This window comes from Prionailurus bengalensis, chromosome E1 (genome assembly GCF_016509475.1).
Source record: "Prionailurus bengalensis isolate Pbe53 chromosome E1, Fcat_Pben_1.1_paternal_pri, whole genome shotgun sequence".
Lineage (NCBI taxonomy): Eukaryota > Metazoa > Chordata > Mammalia > Carnivora > Felidae > Prionailurus > Prionailurus bengalensis.
Window position 1 is genome coordinate 37,525,560 of NC_057347.1, and position 17,417 is coordinate 37,542,976.

The 17,417-nt window shown below is 61.1% G+C and overlaps 1 protein-coding gene across 4 annotated transcripts in view; it reads left to right on the forward strand.

The window, feature by feature from the left end:
• The window catches only part of ARHGAP23 (Rho GTPase activating protein 23), an 80,019-nt gene that overhangs the window by 27,842 nt on the left and 34,760 nt on the right, over window positions 1–17,417 (forward strand). For 2 of the 4 annotated variants that reach the window (XM_043584238.1, XM_043584237.1), the window contains exons 2-10: window positions 5,354–5,515; window positions 8,106–8,133; window positions 9,823–9,921; window positions 10,099–10,177; window positions 10,341–10,395; window positions 12,979–14,143; window positions 15,754–15,909; window positions 16,121–16,232; window positions 16,417–16,474. In XM_043584238.1, coding sequence (XP_043440173.1) covers window positions 5,354–5,515; window positions 8,106–8,133; window positions 9,823–9,921; window positions 10,099–10,177; window positions 10,341–10,395; window positions 12,979–14,143; window positions 15,754–15,909; window positions 16,121–16,232; window positions 16,417–16,474 — 1,914 coding nt within the window. Of the gene's footprint in view, window positions 1–5,353; window positions 5,516–8,105; window positions 8,134–9,763; window positions 9,922–10,098; window positions 10,178–10,294; window positions 10,396–12,978; window positions 14,144–15,753; window positions 15,910–16,120; window positions 16,233–16,416; window positions 16,475–17,417 lie in introns of those variants that run through there. The other 2 variants (XM_043584239.1, XM_043584240.1) reach the window with 2 other exon arrangements.

Consider the following 17,417-nt stretch of genomic DNA (forward strand, 5'->3'; position numbering starts at 1 on the left):
AGAAGATTCACAGTTGGAGTGAGGGGCTCTGGGCTTGGAGTCCCATGCTGCCATAGCAAGCTAGGTGCTCTTGGGCCTCCATTTCCTTCCCTGAAAATTGGGTCATGGCAAGTGGCCCTGGGCCACAGCGAGTGGCTGTGGCGAGAAGCCACCGTGAACAAATGAGACAGAAAAGGTGGCGGTGATTGCATGCCCACTGGCCAAGGCCTCTACTGGCCCCACCCGGGAAGGGGCCTGGGAAGGGAGCCAGGAAGGGGAGGCAGGCAGGGTCTGCCATCAACATGGGCTTCCTGTCTGACTCACATGCTGGGGGTGGGGTGGGGGCCAGCTTGGAGCCCATTGTCAGCTTGGTGGTGGCCCCTCTGGGTGAGACTAATGGGCAGGGTGGCCCCGGGGGGGAAGAGCGTTGGTCACAAGCCCCTACAGGTGGTGACGGGGACTTCACCTGCAGCCTGAGGTTATATCGTAACTCTGGTATGAGAGTCCGTCTGCTCTCAGTGCTGGGCAGTGTGTGTGTGTGTGTGAACTGAGGGGGCAGAGCACCAGTGCATGGAGTTATGTATCCTGGACAACATGTGCGTGTCATCTGGCTTGCCTTCGTGGGTGTCTCTGTGGGGTGGGGTGTGTGTGGGGCATACAGGTGAGTGCCTGGGGCGTCTGGTGTGCTTTTAAGGACACAGTGGTTATGCTTGCAAACGCGTGCGTGTGGGGTGCGTGGACCAAGTATGCACGGGAGGGTGTCCAAAGTGTGTGTGCATATGGAAAGGTGTCCACACACGATGTGTACGTGAGGGGAATAGTGTGTTTACGTGGGGTCTGTGGACAGAGGGAGAGTGAGTGTGTGTGGGTGTGGATGGGAGGGTAGCCGGTGTATAGGTGTGTGGGGGGTGTGGGTCCATACAGGGTGGGCAGGACTGTGTGCGTCCCTGCGAGGAACATGTGTGCACCAGTGAATGTGTGTTTCTCGGGCACAGCCAAGCTGGATGCGCGTGTGTACTGTCGAGTACAACGTGCGTGGGCCGGGGCAGTGTGCGTTTCCGTGTGAGCGGGAGGGTGAGGGTGTGTGTGTCTGTGTGTGTCCGTAGAGGGTGTGCAGTGTGTGGCTGCGCGGGGGCGCTGTATAGTGCCTCCCGGGCGCGTGTGTGTGTGGGGGGGGGGGGGGGGGGATCTGGGCGGCCGCGCACAGGGGCCGCCCCGGAGGGGGAGGTGTCTGCCCTGCCACTCGGCGGCGTGTCCGGGCTCAGGCGCCTTCAGCCAAGAGGCTCCGGAGGCGCGGGAGGCGCGGAGCTGCCCCAGCCGTCCTGCCGCCATCCGCGCGGGCCGTCCGTCCCCTCGGGGCCCCTGGGTCCCGGGCCCGCGGCTCCGGGGGGCGGGCGGGGGCCTCCGGGGCCCGCCTGCCGCCCGGGGGGCCGAGGACGCCGCCGGCCGGGCGCCGTGGAGCGGCCGGGGGCCCCCGCGCCCCGCGCCCCTCTCCGGAAGCCAGGCCCGCGGCTCACTGGGGCGGGGGTGGCGGCGGCGGCAGGGCCCGGGCCCGGGGGCCCCCTCCGGCTGCGGCGCTCGTGGGCAGCGCCGTGTGGCGCGTGGAACGCGCGGGGGCCGGGGGCTGGCGCTGGGAGCGCGCCGTCGGCGTGGACTGCAGCGCCCCGGAGCCGCGCTGCCTCTGGCTGCCCTGCCTCGTCCACAGGGACCGCCGCGCGCCGGGGCCGCGCCGCGCCAGGGTGAGCGCCGCTCGGGGGGGTGGGGGTGGGGGGAGGCTGCCGGGCCGGGGCTAGGGGGCAGGGGTCCGGCCTCGACGGGGCGGGTGGGATCGGGCCACCAACTCCCTGGGATCTTTGAGCTGAGTGCGCCCTGCATTGTGGGACGGATGCCCCAGGAGTGGGGAGTGAGCGAGGAGCTGGAGACACACGCCGGTGAGGGTGGCAGGTTGTGGCTGGGAGCTTTTCCCGGGGTGCTGGATGAGGACTGGCCAGTCTGGGTGGTGGCCTCCAGTGGCTCAAGCCTCTTGGTTTATAGGCAGTGGAAGGACGGAAGGGACCAGGGTTGTTGTTTGAGGAGATGCCGGGGCATGGAATCCTGAGGAGTTTGGCTGGCAAGGACCCCGAGTCGGAGGCAGGCAAGGATCATACTAAGTGGACTGGTGGGCACCACTCCGCCCTCTCCCTGGTAGGGGCTATGGGCACAGGGGCATGCACGGGTTTCCTGGTGGGCAAAGGAGGCAGAGGTGGCAGGTAATGAGTGATCTCAGGGTGAGGACTGACAGGGCTGGAGATAGGGGGTGGGGACAGTGTGTCTGATGTCCGGGATCGACCAGGCTGGTAGGGCGTGAGTCACAGTGGGCGCCGTGCCCAGCATGAACGCCGTGCTCCCTGCAGTGACCTCTTTATGCTCCTAGGGGGGAGGAGCAGGACTCCTGGGTTCTGGTTCCTGGTGTTGCCAACCCACCACGTGTCCAGTTCTGTCTAATTTGTGGCCCCGGGGCCATCTGCCCTCTTCCCACCATCAGTTGGTATTTCTGGATGTCTCTTTCGTTCCTGGCATGAGGGCGAGAGCATTTGGAGATGGATCTGGGCCAGGAGAGCCGTAATCAGTGATGTCCCTGTGTCCCCCGAGCGTCTCCCTCTCCATCCCCTTGTCTCTGTGCCTACCCCAGAGAGGCAGAGTTGTGGATGTGTGTGAGCTGAACCCCTCCCCAATCTAGTCACCTTTCTGTTCCCATTGCTGACTCATTCTCTGTTTCTGTGTCCATCATCTCCCTCCCTGTAAAGATGAGAGCCAGACCCAGGGGTGTCCCAGGTCAGAGGGGAGGAGAGGAAATGTGTGAATAATAGTATGAAGCACTGAGGTTAAATCCAAGGAAGAACTTCCCACAGGGGAGCCATCAGGTCTGGCTGTCCATGGGGGCCGTGGTATCTCCTCTTCAGGCTGGGGTGTGGGAGCTGTGGCAGGGGGATTACCACACTGACATTCTCAGGAACTGGTTGGAAGAGATGGGGGAAGGGGGACTGGAAGGAAGCATAAGAGGAAAGGGAGAGGCAGAGATAAGGGAGGGGGTGCCAATGGTGTTTGGGCCAGGAGGGGGCCTGAGAGAAGGCCTGCCCGCTTCCCTGGGTTACATCCAGGCCCCTAGAGAGTGGCACCCCAGGCAGCTGGCAGCTCCAGGCAGGATGTGTGCTGGAGGAGGGGTGGGGGGCGTGCGGGGACCTGTCCCAGCCACTTCTCGTCACTGGGGCAGCTGGTGGCTTAAACCTTAATCCAGGACACCGGCAAAACAATGGGCCCTGCAAACAGCCTCAGCTCTGAGCCCCGGTGGAGGGCGTGCAGGGGGAGGCAGTCCACGCTGGGGAGGCATAGGGGCTTCTGGTAGGAGTAGGCAGGGGGGATCCGCCAGGCCCTCTGCTCTCCCTGATCAGTTCCTTGCCAGGTCAGCAGAGATAGGAAATCCAGGGGATTTCGGACCTCAGCAGAATTCCCAGAGAATTTTCTCCTCTGGACTCTTCGGACCCCCATGGGGGTGTGGAGCTCAGTGGACTGGCTGGGCTGGGGCTACAAGTGGAAGGAGCCAAGGGGCCATCGCTGGACCTCCTGCCCCATGCTGGAATCTCAGCCGCGGCCTCCCAGACTGGGGATCATCCAGCTTTGGCTTGAACCCTTCAGGAGAATGAGCGCTCACGTCCTCAGCTGGTAGTTTTCCAGACGGAGATGATGAGAATGGGCTCCCTGGCCTGGAGCTTCACTTGTTCCCTGTACCTTCCACCCTGGCCGTGTTCTCTGGGACTGCACGAAGCAAGCCTACTGCCCCTGTCATATTGTTCTTTAGTCTTCTGAAATTTGAGTCTCAAGTCTGCCTGACTACAACCCCACCTCCCACCCCAATCCAGAAATCCCCAGCGAAGGGCTGGACCCAGGGCTCTCTTCTACCAGAAATGTGAACAGGCTGGCGGCGGGGTGGGGGGGGGCTGGGGGGGGTGGATACGCGAAGGAGCTTCTTAGCATCAGTACATCCAAGCGCCAATTTGAGCTTTCTCAAAAGCAGTTGGGCGAGGGAGAAAGGGGAACTTAATAGAGAAGGGGGGAGGCCCTCACCCCAGAACTGGGGCTTCCTCCGTCCACATCCAGCCTGCCTTTCTTCCCCTGAAGACTCCGGGCTCGTGCCAAGGAGCGAGGGGGTTGAGGAGACTGTTGAGGGTGAGGGTGAGCCCTCTGAGGTTTGCATTAGGGCCCCCCAGACAGGTTAGGATGCCTGAGGTCGGGGGTTAAAGCCCCGAGGGAGGCATCCTGGCTTTTCACCAAGCAGCCCGCCCTTGTCTTCCGTCTTGGCCAATCTGCCGGCCGCCTCCCTGTGCACACAGGCATCTCTCTGACGCCCTTCTGTCACCCTCTCTGCGTCTGAGCAGGGAACCTGAGGTGAGCGCTCTCTCAGGCAGTGTCCGTGCTACTCTCTCTCCCGCCCCAGAAACAGACCTGTGCGCCCTCAGACCCTGGTCTTCAGACATCCCCTGCCTGTCATCTTGGGGAATCCCAAGTATTCCAGCGGGTCGGCCAGAGGGCAGCCGAGTATCTCCCGCCACCCCCACCCGGTTCCCCTCTCAGATCCGGTGACCGGCCAGGCCTCTGGCTGGGCTCCGGAGCTCCAGGAAGTCCCTTCAGTTGTCTGATGTCCAGCCCGCTCCCTCGTGGCTCTAGTCCCTCACCTGTTGCTGCCGCTGCTCCTGAAGGATGCTTGTGCGAGCCAGTCTGTGTGTGCGTGCGTGTGGGTGTCTGTCTGCAGCATATGTTGTGTGCGTGTGCCTGTATGTGTAGGCATGTGTGGGAGACTCTGATCATGTGCGATCGTGTGCGCACGTGTTTGTCTACATAGCCTGTGTGTGTAGATTCATCTGTGCCTCCGTGTGTACCTTTGCACGTGAGTGTGCTTCTCTGGGTGTGCGGATGTGTCTGTCTGCGTGTGAGATTGTGCAGCAGGTGGGAATGAGCTCAGCTGGCAGCAGGCACTTCCCAGGCCAGAAGGCCCCGTGTCCAGATCCTGGAGCGTAAGAGGTGCTTGGCGAACATTTGCTGAGCCGACCTGATTGAGAACCTGGCTGGCGGCAGGGAGTTACTTCCCTGGGAGCAAAGGTGCCATGAGGCGATCGAGGGGAGAGAAAGAAGCAGCTCTGGACTGACGAGCGAGGGAGAGGAAGGAAGGGGGTGAGGAGGAGGTCAGGGAGCAGGGGAGCATGCGTGGAACCCCAGGGCCCTTGCCCCCCTCCCCCTCCCCTGCTCCAGGCCCTCCCCCTGGCTGCGGGAGGCAGTGTGCACACCTGGGAGTGTGGGTCACACGGCCACTCAACCCTGGTTCCCTGTGCTTCCACAGCTGCCGCTGGGCCCGAGAGATGGGTGCTCCCCTGGGCGCCCCCTCCCCTGGCAGGGGCCGCGGACACTGCTGCTGTGCAAAAGTCTCCAGGACGGCTTTGGCTTCACCCTGCGCCACTTCATTGTGTACCCCCCTGAGTCAGCCGTGCACTGCAGCCTGAAGGTACACCCACCTTGCCCGCTGCCCTTGCCCGTCCTGAGGAAGCTTCAGTGGGGGGATGGGAGGTTCATCTGCACTGTCCCCTCCACAGCCCTTCTTCCGTGGCCTTGGGAGGAGGGTCCCTGAGAGGCCGGGGCAGCCCTGGCTGGGTCACCGGCACTGTACGATTGTGGAAGAGATCCCTAATTGCCCTGGGTTTGGTCTTCCCAGGAGAAGGGTGAACGGGTTCAGGGCGATGAACTTGGGGGTGGGGGAAGCCAGGACGCTCACACGCACCCCCAGACTCTTGGCCTCTGAAAACTGAGCCGCCTTCTCGAAGAGGTGAAGTTCCTGGGACTCTTTGTCCTGTGGCCACTTCTGAGCTGGCTTTGTTGCTCCCTCCCTAGCCTGAGCTCTTGGGGAGTCCATCCTAAAACACCTCTGGGACTCCTCCCAGAGTGCCCCAGGCCCTACACTCACCTCGGCTCTGGGCTCTGGGTGCTGGAGAGCGCCAGGCCAGGAGGGGGGCGCCCTGGGTTCTAATCCTAGTGGAGCTCTTTACATAACTTTGGTCTCACTCACCGGTCACTTCTCCTGCTGTAATGTGAGGGCGTCTATGTACTTGACCCCCACGAGCCCTCCTGGCCGTAGTATAAATGTCAGGTTCTCTGTGCCTAACCTACAGTGTGGGCTGGGGGTGGGCCAGGCATGCGGGAAGAGCGAGGGTCCTCGGCAGGAACTGGGGCCCCCCAGGAGGGCCCCCCTCCCTTCCCCCACCTCTTTCCCAGCAGGGCCAGAGACAGACTTATTTTGGAGTCAATGAACCTGTTACTCCCCCCCGCTCCCCCCCCCCCCCCCCCCGCCTTCAGGGCTGAGACCAGCTGTTTGGGGCTCTCCTCTGGGGAGCTTGGTCCCACCTGCCAGAGAACCGGGGCCTTGGGTTTCACTGCCTGTGTCTGTGTACTTGCATGGCTCTCTTTGTGTGCACTGGGTGCCCAGTATGTGGGTCATATGCATGCATGTTTGTGTATGTAGGCGTGGGTAGACAGGTGTCTCTAAATACACGTCTTCGGTGTGTGTCCCTGTGCGCTCTCATCCGTGTCTCAATCCGGGAGCACCTGCGTAAACTATTCCCATTGGCTGCAGCCGTGCTTAAGAGTGTAAGTGGGGGCTGACGGTGTGTGAGAGGGGCACAGCCCCCTGCCCCTTGATGCCCAAGGACACCAACCTTCTAGTTCCCTGGAACCTCCAGTCCTTCCTTTCCTCTTCCCCCAGAATGTCCCTGCTGCCTGGCCCCTGCCCCCTTTTCTCAGGGGGCCCTGCTGAGGGGTGAGCGGGGCGGATGCAGCCTGAGTGGCCTAGGCTGGGTGATAGACCTGTTTCAGAGAGACCTCGCTCACGTGGGGCGCTGGAAGACCGTGGGCGGGGCAAGCCAGGGGTGGATTCCATCCCCTTTCCGGAACCTGCCCAGGGCTGGGAGCCTGCAGGGAGCTCAGCCGTCTAAATGCATCCATCTGCCTTTGCCACCCGCTCACTGTGCTGTCAGCTCACATCAGCAGGCGCGCACCCCACACAGGGAGGGCAGGGGCAGAGGGACTGCTCTCCAGCGGTGCCCCACAGCCTTCATGTCCTGGCTGGGGTGCCAGAGAGTCCTGGGTTCCAGCCCTGGCTCGGAGTGGCCCTGGATAAGTCACGCCCTGTCATCTGCGGTAGAATGGATGGTCTGTGGACAGGGGTAGATACGATGATGCTAAATGTCGGATCCAGCTCTGACGTGGGACCCTGTCTCGCTGGCTTCCTTTCCCTCATTCCGGTTCCCTTCCCAGATCCAGCACCCTCCCTCTCACTACCAGGATGACCCCAAAGGTCTCCCTAGTGGGTCTCCTGGACTCCATTTCTTAGCCCTGCCGGATGCTAGAACCCTGTTCCCTCACTGGTATGTCACATCCACTCTCTCCCACCCAAGAACCTTCACTGGCTCCCTCTTTCTGTCCTTTCAAACCTGAATGCTTTAGTCTGACTTCTGTCACTTGCTGGTGTTGCTTTCTTTCTCGCGTCGGCTCAGCTGATGCTGTCCTACAAATGCTTGTTTATTTCTGCTGCCCAGCGCCTGCGTACTCCCCTCCCCTCACCCAGACCTCCCTCTCCCCTCCCTCCTCAAACTTGCCTTAAAATCCCCTCCCCCAGAGGGGTGCTAATCAGCCTTCCCTTCCCATTCTCTGAGAGCTGATAGCCACTGTTTGCACTCGTCACGCCTGCTTATCTGTGTCTGCCTGTGTGTCCTCCCTCTGTGCGTTACGTTTAGTGCCTCCTTCCTTGGGCTTGGAGCTCCCCAAAGGAAGGGGTCATGGGTCCCCCACTGGATTGGGGGCGAATGGCTGAAATACAAGGTGGTGGGATCAGCAGTCATGAGAGGGGGTTAGTGTTGTTGGGGACCGTTGCATGGCGCTTGATGACCGTCCCCACTGACACCCCTCCTGCCTCGTCTGGGCGCCAGGCTAGTTGAAGGAAGATAAGAGGGGAGGCCTTGGGTGGGGGACATCGAAGGGCCCGCCCAGGTGGAGCCACTGAGGGCTGGACCCAGGCCCCACACCCACCTCTCTGTCCCCTGCAGGAGGAAGAGAATGGAGGCCGAGGAGGAGGTAAGGAGTGGTGGGGGTGGGGCCCAGGGCTGGGGCTGGGCTGGGGCCCGTTTTCCAGCTTGTTTCTCTCCCGCTACCCAAGTCAGCCTGGGTTTTGCTGCCTGCCCTCCCACCGCCCCCGGCCCTGACTGCTGTCCAGTCTTTGCTCTTCTCTGTGTCTGTGCTTTCTCTCCTCAATCCTTTTTCTTTTCTTTTCTTTTCTTTTCTTTTCTTTTCTTTTCTTTTCTTTTCTTTTCTTTTCTTTTCTTTTCTTTCTTTTCCTTTCCTTTCCTTTCCTTTCCTTTCCTTTCCTTTCCTTTTTTTTTAAGATTCCAAGAGGCAGCACATTTATTCTGGGCTCTAGGGGAGAGCTCCCTGAATTTCATTCCTACTCGTCATCACCAGTGACATGAGGACAGATCTTGGGCCCGCCAAGGCCCTGTGGTCCCTTCGATGCTTCCTTTCTTTTCTCACATTTGTCTCCCTCTGAGCCTGTCTGTTCCACACTGGGGGTGGTGCTCTGGGGAGCAGATGGCTTTCTAAGACCTGGCCTCTGCCCTGGAGTTACTCCCAGCCTAGGCTGAGGCACAGACACAGGACGGCAGAGGCTGGGGGCTGGTGGTAGGGTGCAGCTGACCAATGGCTGTCCTCAGAGATGGAGACGCTGGGGTCCTGTTGGGTGTGAGGGGAGCCCTGAGGTCTTTATCTTACCAGATGTGGGCCTGCCTCCCCTAGCTGTCACCCTCGCTATCCCAAAGGGCCCCTTTCTGCCACCCGGGGTATTCAAGGCAAAACTCCTTTTTTTAAAAAAATTTTTTTTCGATGTTTATTTATTTCTGAGACAGAGAGAGACAGAGCATAAGTAGGGGAGGGGCAGAGAGAGAGGGAGACACAGAATCGGAAGCAGGCTCCAGGCTCCGAGCTGTCAGCACAGAGCCCAACGTGGGGCTCGAACTCACAAACCGTGAGATCATGACCTGAGCCGAAGTCGGCTGCTCAACTGACTGAGCCACCCAGGTGCCCCAAGGCAAAACTCCTTTAACGGGCAGACTTCTTTCTCTGCCGTTGGGGCTTCTGCTGGGCAGTTGTGGTGACACTCCTGAGCCTCATCGCAGAGGCCCCTGGGGGCAAGGGGAAGAGCCAGCTGACCTAGAACAGGCCCCTTTCTCTGATGGAGACAGTTAGCAGCTGGGGTGTAATGTGATGTCATGAGGGGGTGAGTACTCATCTCAGGATCTTCGGGCCTCTGCTTAGAATCCTCTGCCCCTAGGGAAGGGGGTGGGGTGGGAAGCGTGAGTATGGAGTGTCTGTGAGCCTCAGGGCCTTTCCGCAGCTTTCCCCAGGTCTGTGGGTGTGGGCATTCTGCATGTGTGGGTGTCTGCCCCACTAGACAGGGACCTTCACGAGGTCAAGGCCCATATCTGTCCATCCTTTTCAGTCTACTTTCTGGCACAGTGCTGGGATGAAAGCACCATTTAAGGAGTGATTCTGTGTGTCCGCGAACGTGTTTTCCCCACACTGGTCTTTGTTCTCCCAGGGGCGGATCCTCTTGTCTTATCCTATACATCCACGTCTCTGTGAATGGGTGGGTCCGTGTTTGTGTCCGTGTGAGTGTGACCGTTCTCTGAGTGTGTGTCCCCTGTGTGCGTAGCTGTGCATGGGTGTGACCTTCAGCAGCCACCCCCAGCTAACCTGGCTGATGCTCACCAGGACCCTCCCCCCGGCACCACCGCCTGGAGCCCATGGATACCATCTTTGTCAAGAATGTGAAGGATGATGGCCCCGCCCACAGAGCGGGCCTTCGCACCGGTGAGCTGTCCATCTCTGGGTCTCTTCCACCTGCTCTCTGGTTAGGATGGGATTCTCAGATCCAGGTGTTGGGGAAGGCCCTGTCCTGGCGCTGTCATCCATGCCTGGTGCAGGGGTTCTCAGGAGGGGCCATGGTCACCCGTTGGCCTGCTCACGTTCTGCCCCCCCTTTCCCCAGGAGACCGGCTGGTGAAGGTGAACGGGGAGAGCGTCATTGGGAAGACCTACTCCCAGGTCATAGCTCTGATCCAGAATAGGTGAGTGCCCCCTGCCTCCCTTCTCCTGTAATAGCTCCCAGCACGCTCATTGAGTCCCTGCACACCACCCCCTTGACCCTGGGGTTGCCCTGGCGACCAGGATCCCTGTTCTCCCAGACCCTGTTGCCTCAGCCTGGCCTGACCCCCTGCCCTGTCTCTGTAGCGATGATACCCTGGAGCTCTCCATCATGCCCAAGGACGAGGACATCCTCCAGCTGGTGAGTCCTGCCCTGCTGTCTGAGGCGGAGGGGCCCTGGGGCCTGGGGGCGGGATACATCTCTCCTCCTTGGGGCCTCCCTTCTGCCTTCGGGAGGCAGAGAAGAGTGTAGGGCGCCGCACCAGTCCGGCACTGCCCAATCAGGGATGCCAGGCCCATCCCTGGGCTGGGGCCGGTTGTTGCTTCATTCAGGGCTGCTCTGTGCTGGGGGGGGGGGCGCTGGCCTTGGCAGGCAGGATTCTTGCCGGAGTATCTGGAAGGAGGGTGGCCCAGCGGGCCCTGCCAGACTGGCACGTTCTTGTCAGCTCCCAAGAGACTGTTCTCCACACCCCCTCCCTGCCTGGCCCTGAGTGAGCATGTCTTCTGTAGCTGTGTCCACACACACACACACACACGCACGCACGCAGACTTACACACGCCTACATATGCTATCTTTCTGTGCACACCGACCCCAGGCCTGTCCCAGAGCCCAGGGCAGTCCTCTCTGCCCAGTGTCCAATTTCCTGATCTCATGGGTCTTAGCCAGATGCCAGCTTGCTTGCCCCCAAGGTCACTGCCCCCCTGGGGGAAGGCTGAGGGCCAAACCCAGGAGGCCCTGGGAGCCGGGCTGGCTTCTGCCCTGGATGTGCTCTCATAATCACTGTAATCACGGTGCCATGTTTGGCACCCTGCCCCTCTGGGAACCTCCACCCTCTGACCTGGATTGTCCCCTTGCCCTTCCTGGGGAGGGGGAGGTAAGCCTGGAGGCCCAGAGAGGTGGATGGCACTCCACAAGTCTCAAAGGCCCTGTGGGTACACTTCCCCCAGGCCGAGGCAAGGAAAAGCCAGGAGGGGGTGACAGGGCGGGATCTAAGGCTGCCCTCCATCTCTCCAGCCGGAGGAGGAGGAGGGGGGCAAGGGGTGGGGAGAGCAGCAGCCTTGAGCTCTGTTACCGGGGTTCGATGTTGGGGTTCGATGTTCGGGTGGGCCGGCGGCCCCAGATGTCAGCCTCTGGGGCCCTCCGCTGGCCCCCTCCATCCTAGGCCAGCCAGAGGGTGGGGCCCAGGCATTCCTGTGGTTGCGAGCCAAGGCTGGAGGCCAATGGGGCCGCAGCAGCTGCTGACGCCACCGCCGACGCGGCGAGGCCCCTCCACACCCATCTTCCCCTCCCTCCTCCTCCCGCCAGCCAGCCGCTGAGAGAGAGAGAGAGAGAGAGAGAGAGAGAGAGAGAGAGACAGACGGTGGGGGGCCGAGGGCAGCCACTGGGAGGGCAGACTGGGGGTGGAGGACAGAGGTGGGGCCAGCACAGTGGTCAGTGGGGGTTCACCCCCCGGCCAGGGAAGGCAGAGGCTGGCCGTGATGCTGTCGCCAGCGCCTCCGCCGCCGTGGTGATGCGGGGAGCCTGGGGAGCCGGCAGGATGGCAGGAGGGAGAGGTATGTGAGTGTCCCCCGGCTGGGTGTGTGGGTCCGAAGGGGGCTGAGTGTGAGTACGGGGGGTGTGGTCTAACTTGTCCTCATCACATGATGTGTGTGCCTGGGACTGGAGGTGTAGTTTATATGTGTCTCATTGTGTTTCGCTCTGTGTGTGTGTCTGTGTGTGTGTGTGTCTTTGGGTGTGTATTTTCCAGTATCTCCTTGTGGTGTGGCACGCACATGCGCGTGCGCGTGGGAACGTGTGTGTGTATGTGTGTATTGTGTTTCACTCTCCCACCCTTTGATACTTCACCCTGAGAGACGCCCCTGGGCACCCATCAAGGGCCAGGCTAGGCCAGGGCCACAAGGCCTCTGTCCCTAGGGGCTGCCTCCTTTTTTGGCTGGGCCTGGGCACCGGCCCTGTCACTCCTCAGCAATGCAGCGTCAGCCTCGGCTCCCAGTGCCAGATTCCAGGCCTGGGGTGGCAGAAGGTGGCCTGAGGCCCCTTAGACGGTCCGGCCCCTCCCCCAAGCCTGGCCCAGAGGGAGCAAGAGGCGGGCAAGTTTCTCTTCACTCCGGAGGCCTAGGAGCCAGGCCCCGGCTCCCCGTCCAGGGGACGGAGGGACGGCGGGGCTTTCCCAGCCCCCGCCCACCCCCAGCCCACCCCGCCGTGGACACACCCCTTGGTCAGCTGCCGTCTCTGTCTTCTGCCACCTTGACTGGTCTCTGGTGGGTTTTCCGAGCCCAGCCCGGGGGGCTGTGGGCACTGTTGGATGTAAGGCAGCAGGGAGGCGGCTGAGGCCAGCATGGGGGAGGACCCCAGAAAACAGATGTTGGAATGTTTGTGGCTACAGGCAGTCCTTGTCATAAGTCTTAGAGAAATCCTGGCTGTTTCCCTAGTGAGAGAGAGAGAGAGAGAGAGAGAGACAGAGAGTGAGAGAGTGTGTGTGTCTGTGTGTGTGTGTGTGTGTGTGTGTGACTCTCAAAGGCCTCTAATTTCTTTGTTCTCTCCCTTCCTCCCCCCGACTCTCTCTGGAGCATGCCTTCCGGCTCCCACCCACTCAGGGCCCCCCTGCCGCTTGGTCCTTTCCCTCAGTCCACTTCTCTAGGGTCCTGATCTCCCAGGGCTGATGTAACTCCGCCCTGTGGGACTCGTCCAGCCCTGCTCACCTGCCTCTGTGTTCCCGGCCAGGCCTACTCCCAGGACGCCTACCTGAAGGGGAACGAGCCGTATTCTGGAGAGGCCCGGAGTATCCCAGAGCCGCCTCCCATCTGCTACCCTCGCAAGACTTACGCCCCGCCAGCCCGGGTCTCCACCTGGGCCACTATGGTGCCTGAGCCCCTCTCAGCACTGCCCAGTGACCCCCGGAGTCCTGCCGCCTGGAGTGACCCGGGGCCCCGCGTCCCTTCTGCCACCCGTACCCATCCGGACAACTCTTCCTTGGGGATGAGCCAGCCCCGCCCCAGCCCTGGTGCCTTCCCCCGCCTCCCCTCGGAGCCCCGGACGCCCCGTGCCTTCCCTGAGCCTGGCAGCCGGGTGCCCCCCAGCAGACTGGAGTGCCAGCAGGCTTTGTCACACTGGCTGTCAAACCAGGTACCCCGCAGGGCGGGGGAGAGACGGTGTCCTGCCATGCCCCCCCGGGCCCGCAGTGCCTCCCAGGACCGGTTGGAGGATGTGACTGCCCACCGCCCATGGCCCTGCTCCACCTCCCAGGGTGCCTTGAGCCAGTTGGGTCAGGAGGGCTGGCACCGAGCTCGCTCAGACGACTACTTGAGCCGGGCCACCCGCTCAGCCGAGGCGCTGGGTCCAGGAGCACTGGTGTCACCCCGTTTCGAGCGCTGTGGCTGGGCTTCCCAGCGTCCGTCTGCCCGCACCCCTGCCTGCCCACCCAGGGACCTTCCTGCGCCCCAGGCCCCACCTCCGCCTGGTCTGCAAGGCCTGGATGACATCGGCTACATCGGGTACCGGAGCTACAGCCCATCATTCCAGCGCCGGACTGGCCTCTTGCACGCACTCTCCTTCCGGGACTCACCCTTCGGGGGGCTACCCACCTTCAACTTGGCTCAGTCCCCTGCATCGTTCCCGCTGGAGGCCTCCGAACCACCCAGGGTTGTGCGCCCAGAACCCAGCACCCGGGCTCTGGAGCCCGCCACCGAGGATCGCCGCGACGAGGTGGTCCTGAGGCAAAAGCCTCCCACGGGCCGGAAGGTCCAGCTGCCCTCCGCAAGACAGATGAACCTTGGGTTTGGTGAAGAGTCCCCAGAGCCAGAGTCCAGTGGGCGAGTGGAACGCCTGGGCAGGAAGGTGGCCCCTTTGGCCACTACTGAAGACTCTCTGGCTTCTATCCCCTTCATTGGTGAGTGACAGTAGAGGTGACTGTCTTGGGAGACTGGGTCGTCTGTGCCCTGTTTTACCCCACCCACCTGTCAACCATGGGCAAAACTCTGGGTTGAGTGCCGATTTCTCTGTTTGTCCGTCTGTCTGTCTGTCCATCCATCCGTCCCTTTGTTCTCTCCTGCATCCTGCCACCCTTCCTTTCATTCATTTCTCCCCCAGCCGTCTTTCTTTCCTCCCTCCCTCCTTCCTTTCAGCCTTCATCCACCCGTCCGCCCACCCATCCATCACTTCTCTTCTCTTCCTCCTCCCTTTCTTCTTCCTCCCTTTGTTCATTCATTCTTCCTTCTCGTCTTCCCTCATTCTTTCTTTTCATCCTTCCTTCCACCCTTGCTTTCTCCTACCCTTCCTTTGTTCCTTTTACTTTTTGTTCCTTCCACCCACCCTCCACCCATCCATTCATCCAACAAATATTTGTGTCAGGCACCGTGCTAGGCTTCAAGCTCTTCTGGAGCGTGTGGTCCAGCAGCCGGACAGATGATCGGACAAGAGCAACCCCATGGTGTGTGTGTGCGTGTGTGTGTGTGTGTGTGTGTGTGTGTGTGATGGGAGTACAGGGGACTCTAGGAGACAGAGAAGGGTGACATGGTCCAGACTGGGGCGTGGTAGCCAAGGAGAGAATCTTAGAGGAAGGAGATTAGGGCTCAGATTTGAAGGATGAGAAAGAGTTAGGGGGAGAACGTAAAGGGAGAGAATAGAATATGCCAAGAACCCTGACGTGAGAGAGGAGGGTGCCTTTCGAGGTCGCCAGAAAGGGTCCAGAGGGGCTGTGTCAGTCTCTGGGGAGTTGGGGACGTTATCCTGAGAACAGAGGGGACACTGAGAGTTTGCTGCCTGTGGAACAGATGTTGGATAAGGGAGAGGCAAGAGAGAGGAGAGACAGGGTGGTTCCCAGGTTTCTGGTCTACCTAGAGGATTGTGCCTCACCCCTGCATCGGGAATGAGAGTGGGGGCAGGAAAAGGTTTAAGGTTTGCTGACTGTGTCTATGAGGGTGCAGGATAGGCTGGGCTGGGTCTAGGGGCTTGAGATAAAGACCAGATACAAGATCATGAGACTGGGACCAGAAGTGGAGAGACAGTACCTGGAACTGAGCAGGGTGAGCTCACCCTATGGTGGTCATGGGAGTGAGGGAGAAGAGGCCAGGCCAGACCCAGCCCTGGCCTCCCTGGTCAGCTTTCGGTCAGAGTGGGCAGACACAGCGTCAGTAATTTCCCAGTGTGAGGGGGAAACGTAGCGCCTGCCCTCAGGGAGCCCCCAACTGACGGAGGAGACGGTCCTTATCCTCAAGAGACCCCCGGTCTGGTGGGGGAGATGGTCCGAAGCTCTCAGGAGCCCAGTCCAGGGAGGGTGGCTCAACCTCAGGCCTGGGTGTGAAGGAGGAGGCAGGGGCGGAGCCTCCATGCTCACAGTCTGGGGATGGGGGGGCCCTTGGCCACGGGCGTATTGCCAGCAGGGCCTCGGAGGACCTGAGCCTTGGGCACGTGGTCTGGGCCAGGACGCGAGGCTGGGGGCGGGGGGCAGGCAGGTTTAGCTTTCTGCCACCTTTATCCCCCACTCCCCTCTGCTTGCAGATGAACCCACCAGCCCCAGCATTGACCTCCAAGCCAAGCATGTCCCTGCCTCCGCTGTGGTCTCCAGCGCCATGAACTCAGCCCCCGTCCTGGGCACCAGCCCATCCTCCCCAACCTTCACCTTTGCCCTTGGCCGCCATTACTCCCAGGACTGCAGTGAGTGCTCCCTGAAGCCCTTTCCCCGTCCTTTCCCTGGCTGCCTGGTCCTCAGGGGTCTCTGCTGGGCTTGCTGCCTGACGTATGGCCTCTTCTTGCCGGCTTCTGCTACTCCAGGGGCCCCGTGGGTGGTCACCTCCTGGCCCTGCCCAGACAGGAGGGCTCCAGGGAAGCCCTGGCCCTCCTGCTGACCCTGTGGGTGGCTTTGCAGGTAGCCTCAAGGCCGGCCGCCGCTCCTCCTACCTGCTGGCCATCACCACAGAGCGCTCCAAGTCCTGTGACGATGGGCTCAACACCTTCCGGGAAGAGGGCAGGGCTCTGAGGTGAGGACAGCGTGTGGCCGTCACAGCCACCCTGACTGGGCTGGGACGGGGCTCTCGGGCCCTGGCGTCCTCTATGCCGCCCAGGCAATGAGCTCCCTCCCTGGAAGGCTTCTGAGCCTTGGGATTTGAGGAGAAGTCCTAGCTGTGCTCCCTACCTCCCTCACACTCAGTTCTCACTCGCCAGGCGCCTGCCAAACCGAGTACCCAGCCTGCGGATGCTGCGAAGCTTCTTCACTGATGGGGTGAGTGGTGAGCGTGTGCGGGCGAGAGTGTCCGGGGAGCTGGGGAGGGACCGATGCCTCGGCTGTGGAGCCCCGTCTTGGGGTGGGTTTCTAGGCCTCTGGCTCCCGGGGCGGGAAGTGGTCTACTCTGGCTCCTGTGTCCCTCCTCCACCCCCGCCCCCCAACCCTGTAGGTGATCCCCTGGTGTCAGCTGTATGGGCTGTGTCATCACTTAAAGACACCCGCACCCTCCGCCCACCCAAGGCCTTGGTCCGTATCGTTCCCCCACTTAGAATGCCCTTTCCACACACTCCCCTCCACAGCCACATGACTCACCTTTTAATTCCTTTTTTTTTTTAATTTTAATTTTTTACATCTATTTATTTTGAAGAGACAGAGAGGGACAGAGCATAAGCGGGGGAGGGGCAGAGAGAGAGGGAGTCACAGAATCCGAAGCAGGCTCCAGGCTCTGAGCCCGACGCGGGGCTCCAACTCACAAACCGTGAGATCCTGACCTGAGCCGAAGTCGGATGCTTCACCGACTGAGCCACCCAGGCGCCCCTCACCTTTTACTTTCTTCGGGTTTATCTCCACCTTTTCTGAGATTTTAGCCTTCACCCCTGACGTGTGATGCCTACTTTCTCCTTAGCACTTCTCATGTGATACAGTTTATGCATCTGTCCCCTCTCTTGCTCGTCTCCCAGATAGAATGTAAGCTCTGTGAGGGCAGGGATTTCGTTTCGTTTGCTCGCTCCCCGTGGGTGCCCAAAACTGCCTGCACAGGGTGGCCTGGGGCAGTATTTGTGTGGTGTCTTCAGGGGAGGGGGGACACTGGAAAGGAGGGGGACACAGGACTGAGAGTGATGGACAGGCTGGAGTTTCCAGGCTCAGACCCTGGGGAGACGTGGGGTCAGTTCTGAAATGGCCTTAACTCTTCGTGATTACGGGTAGACTAGAAAAGCCA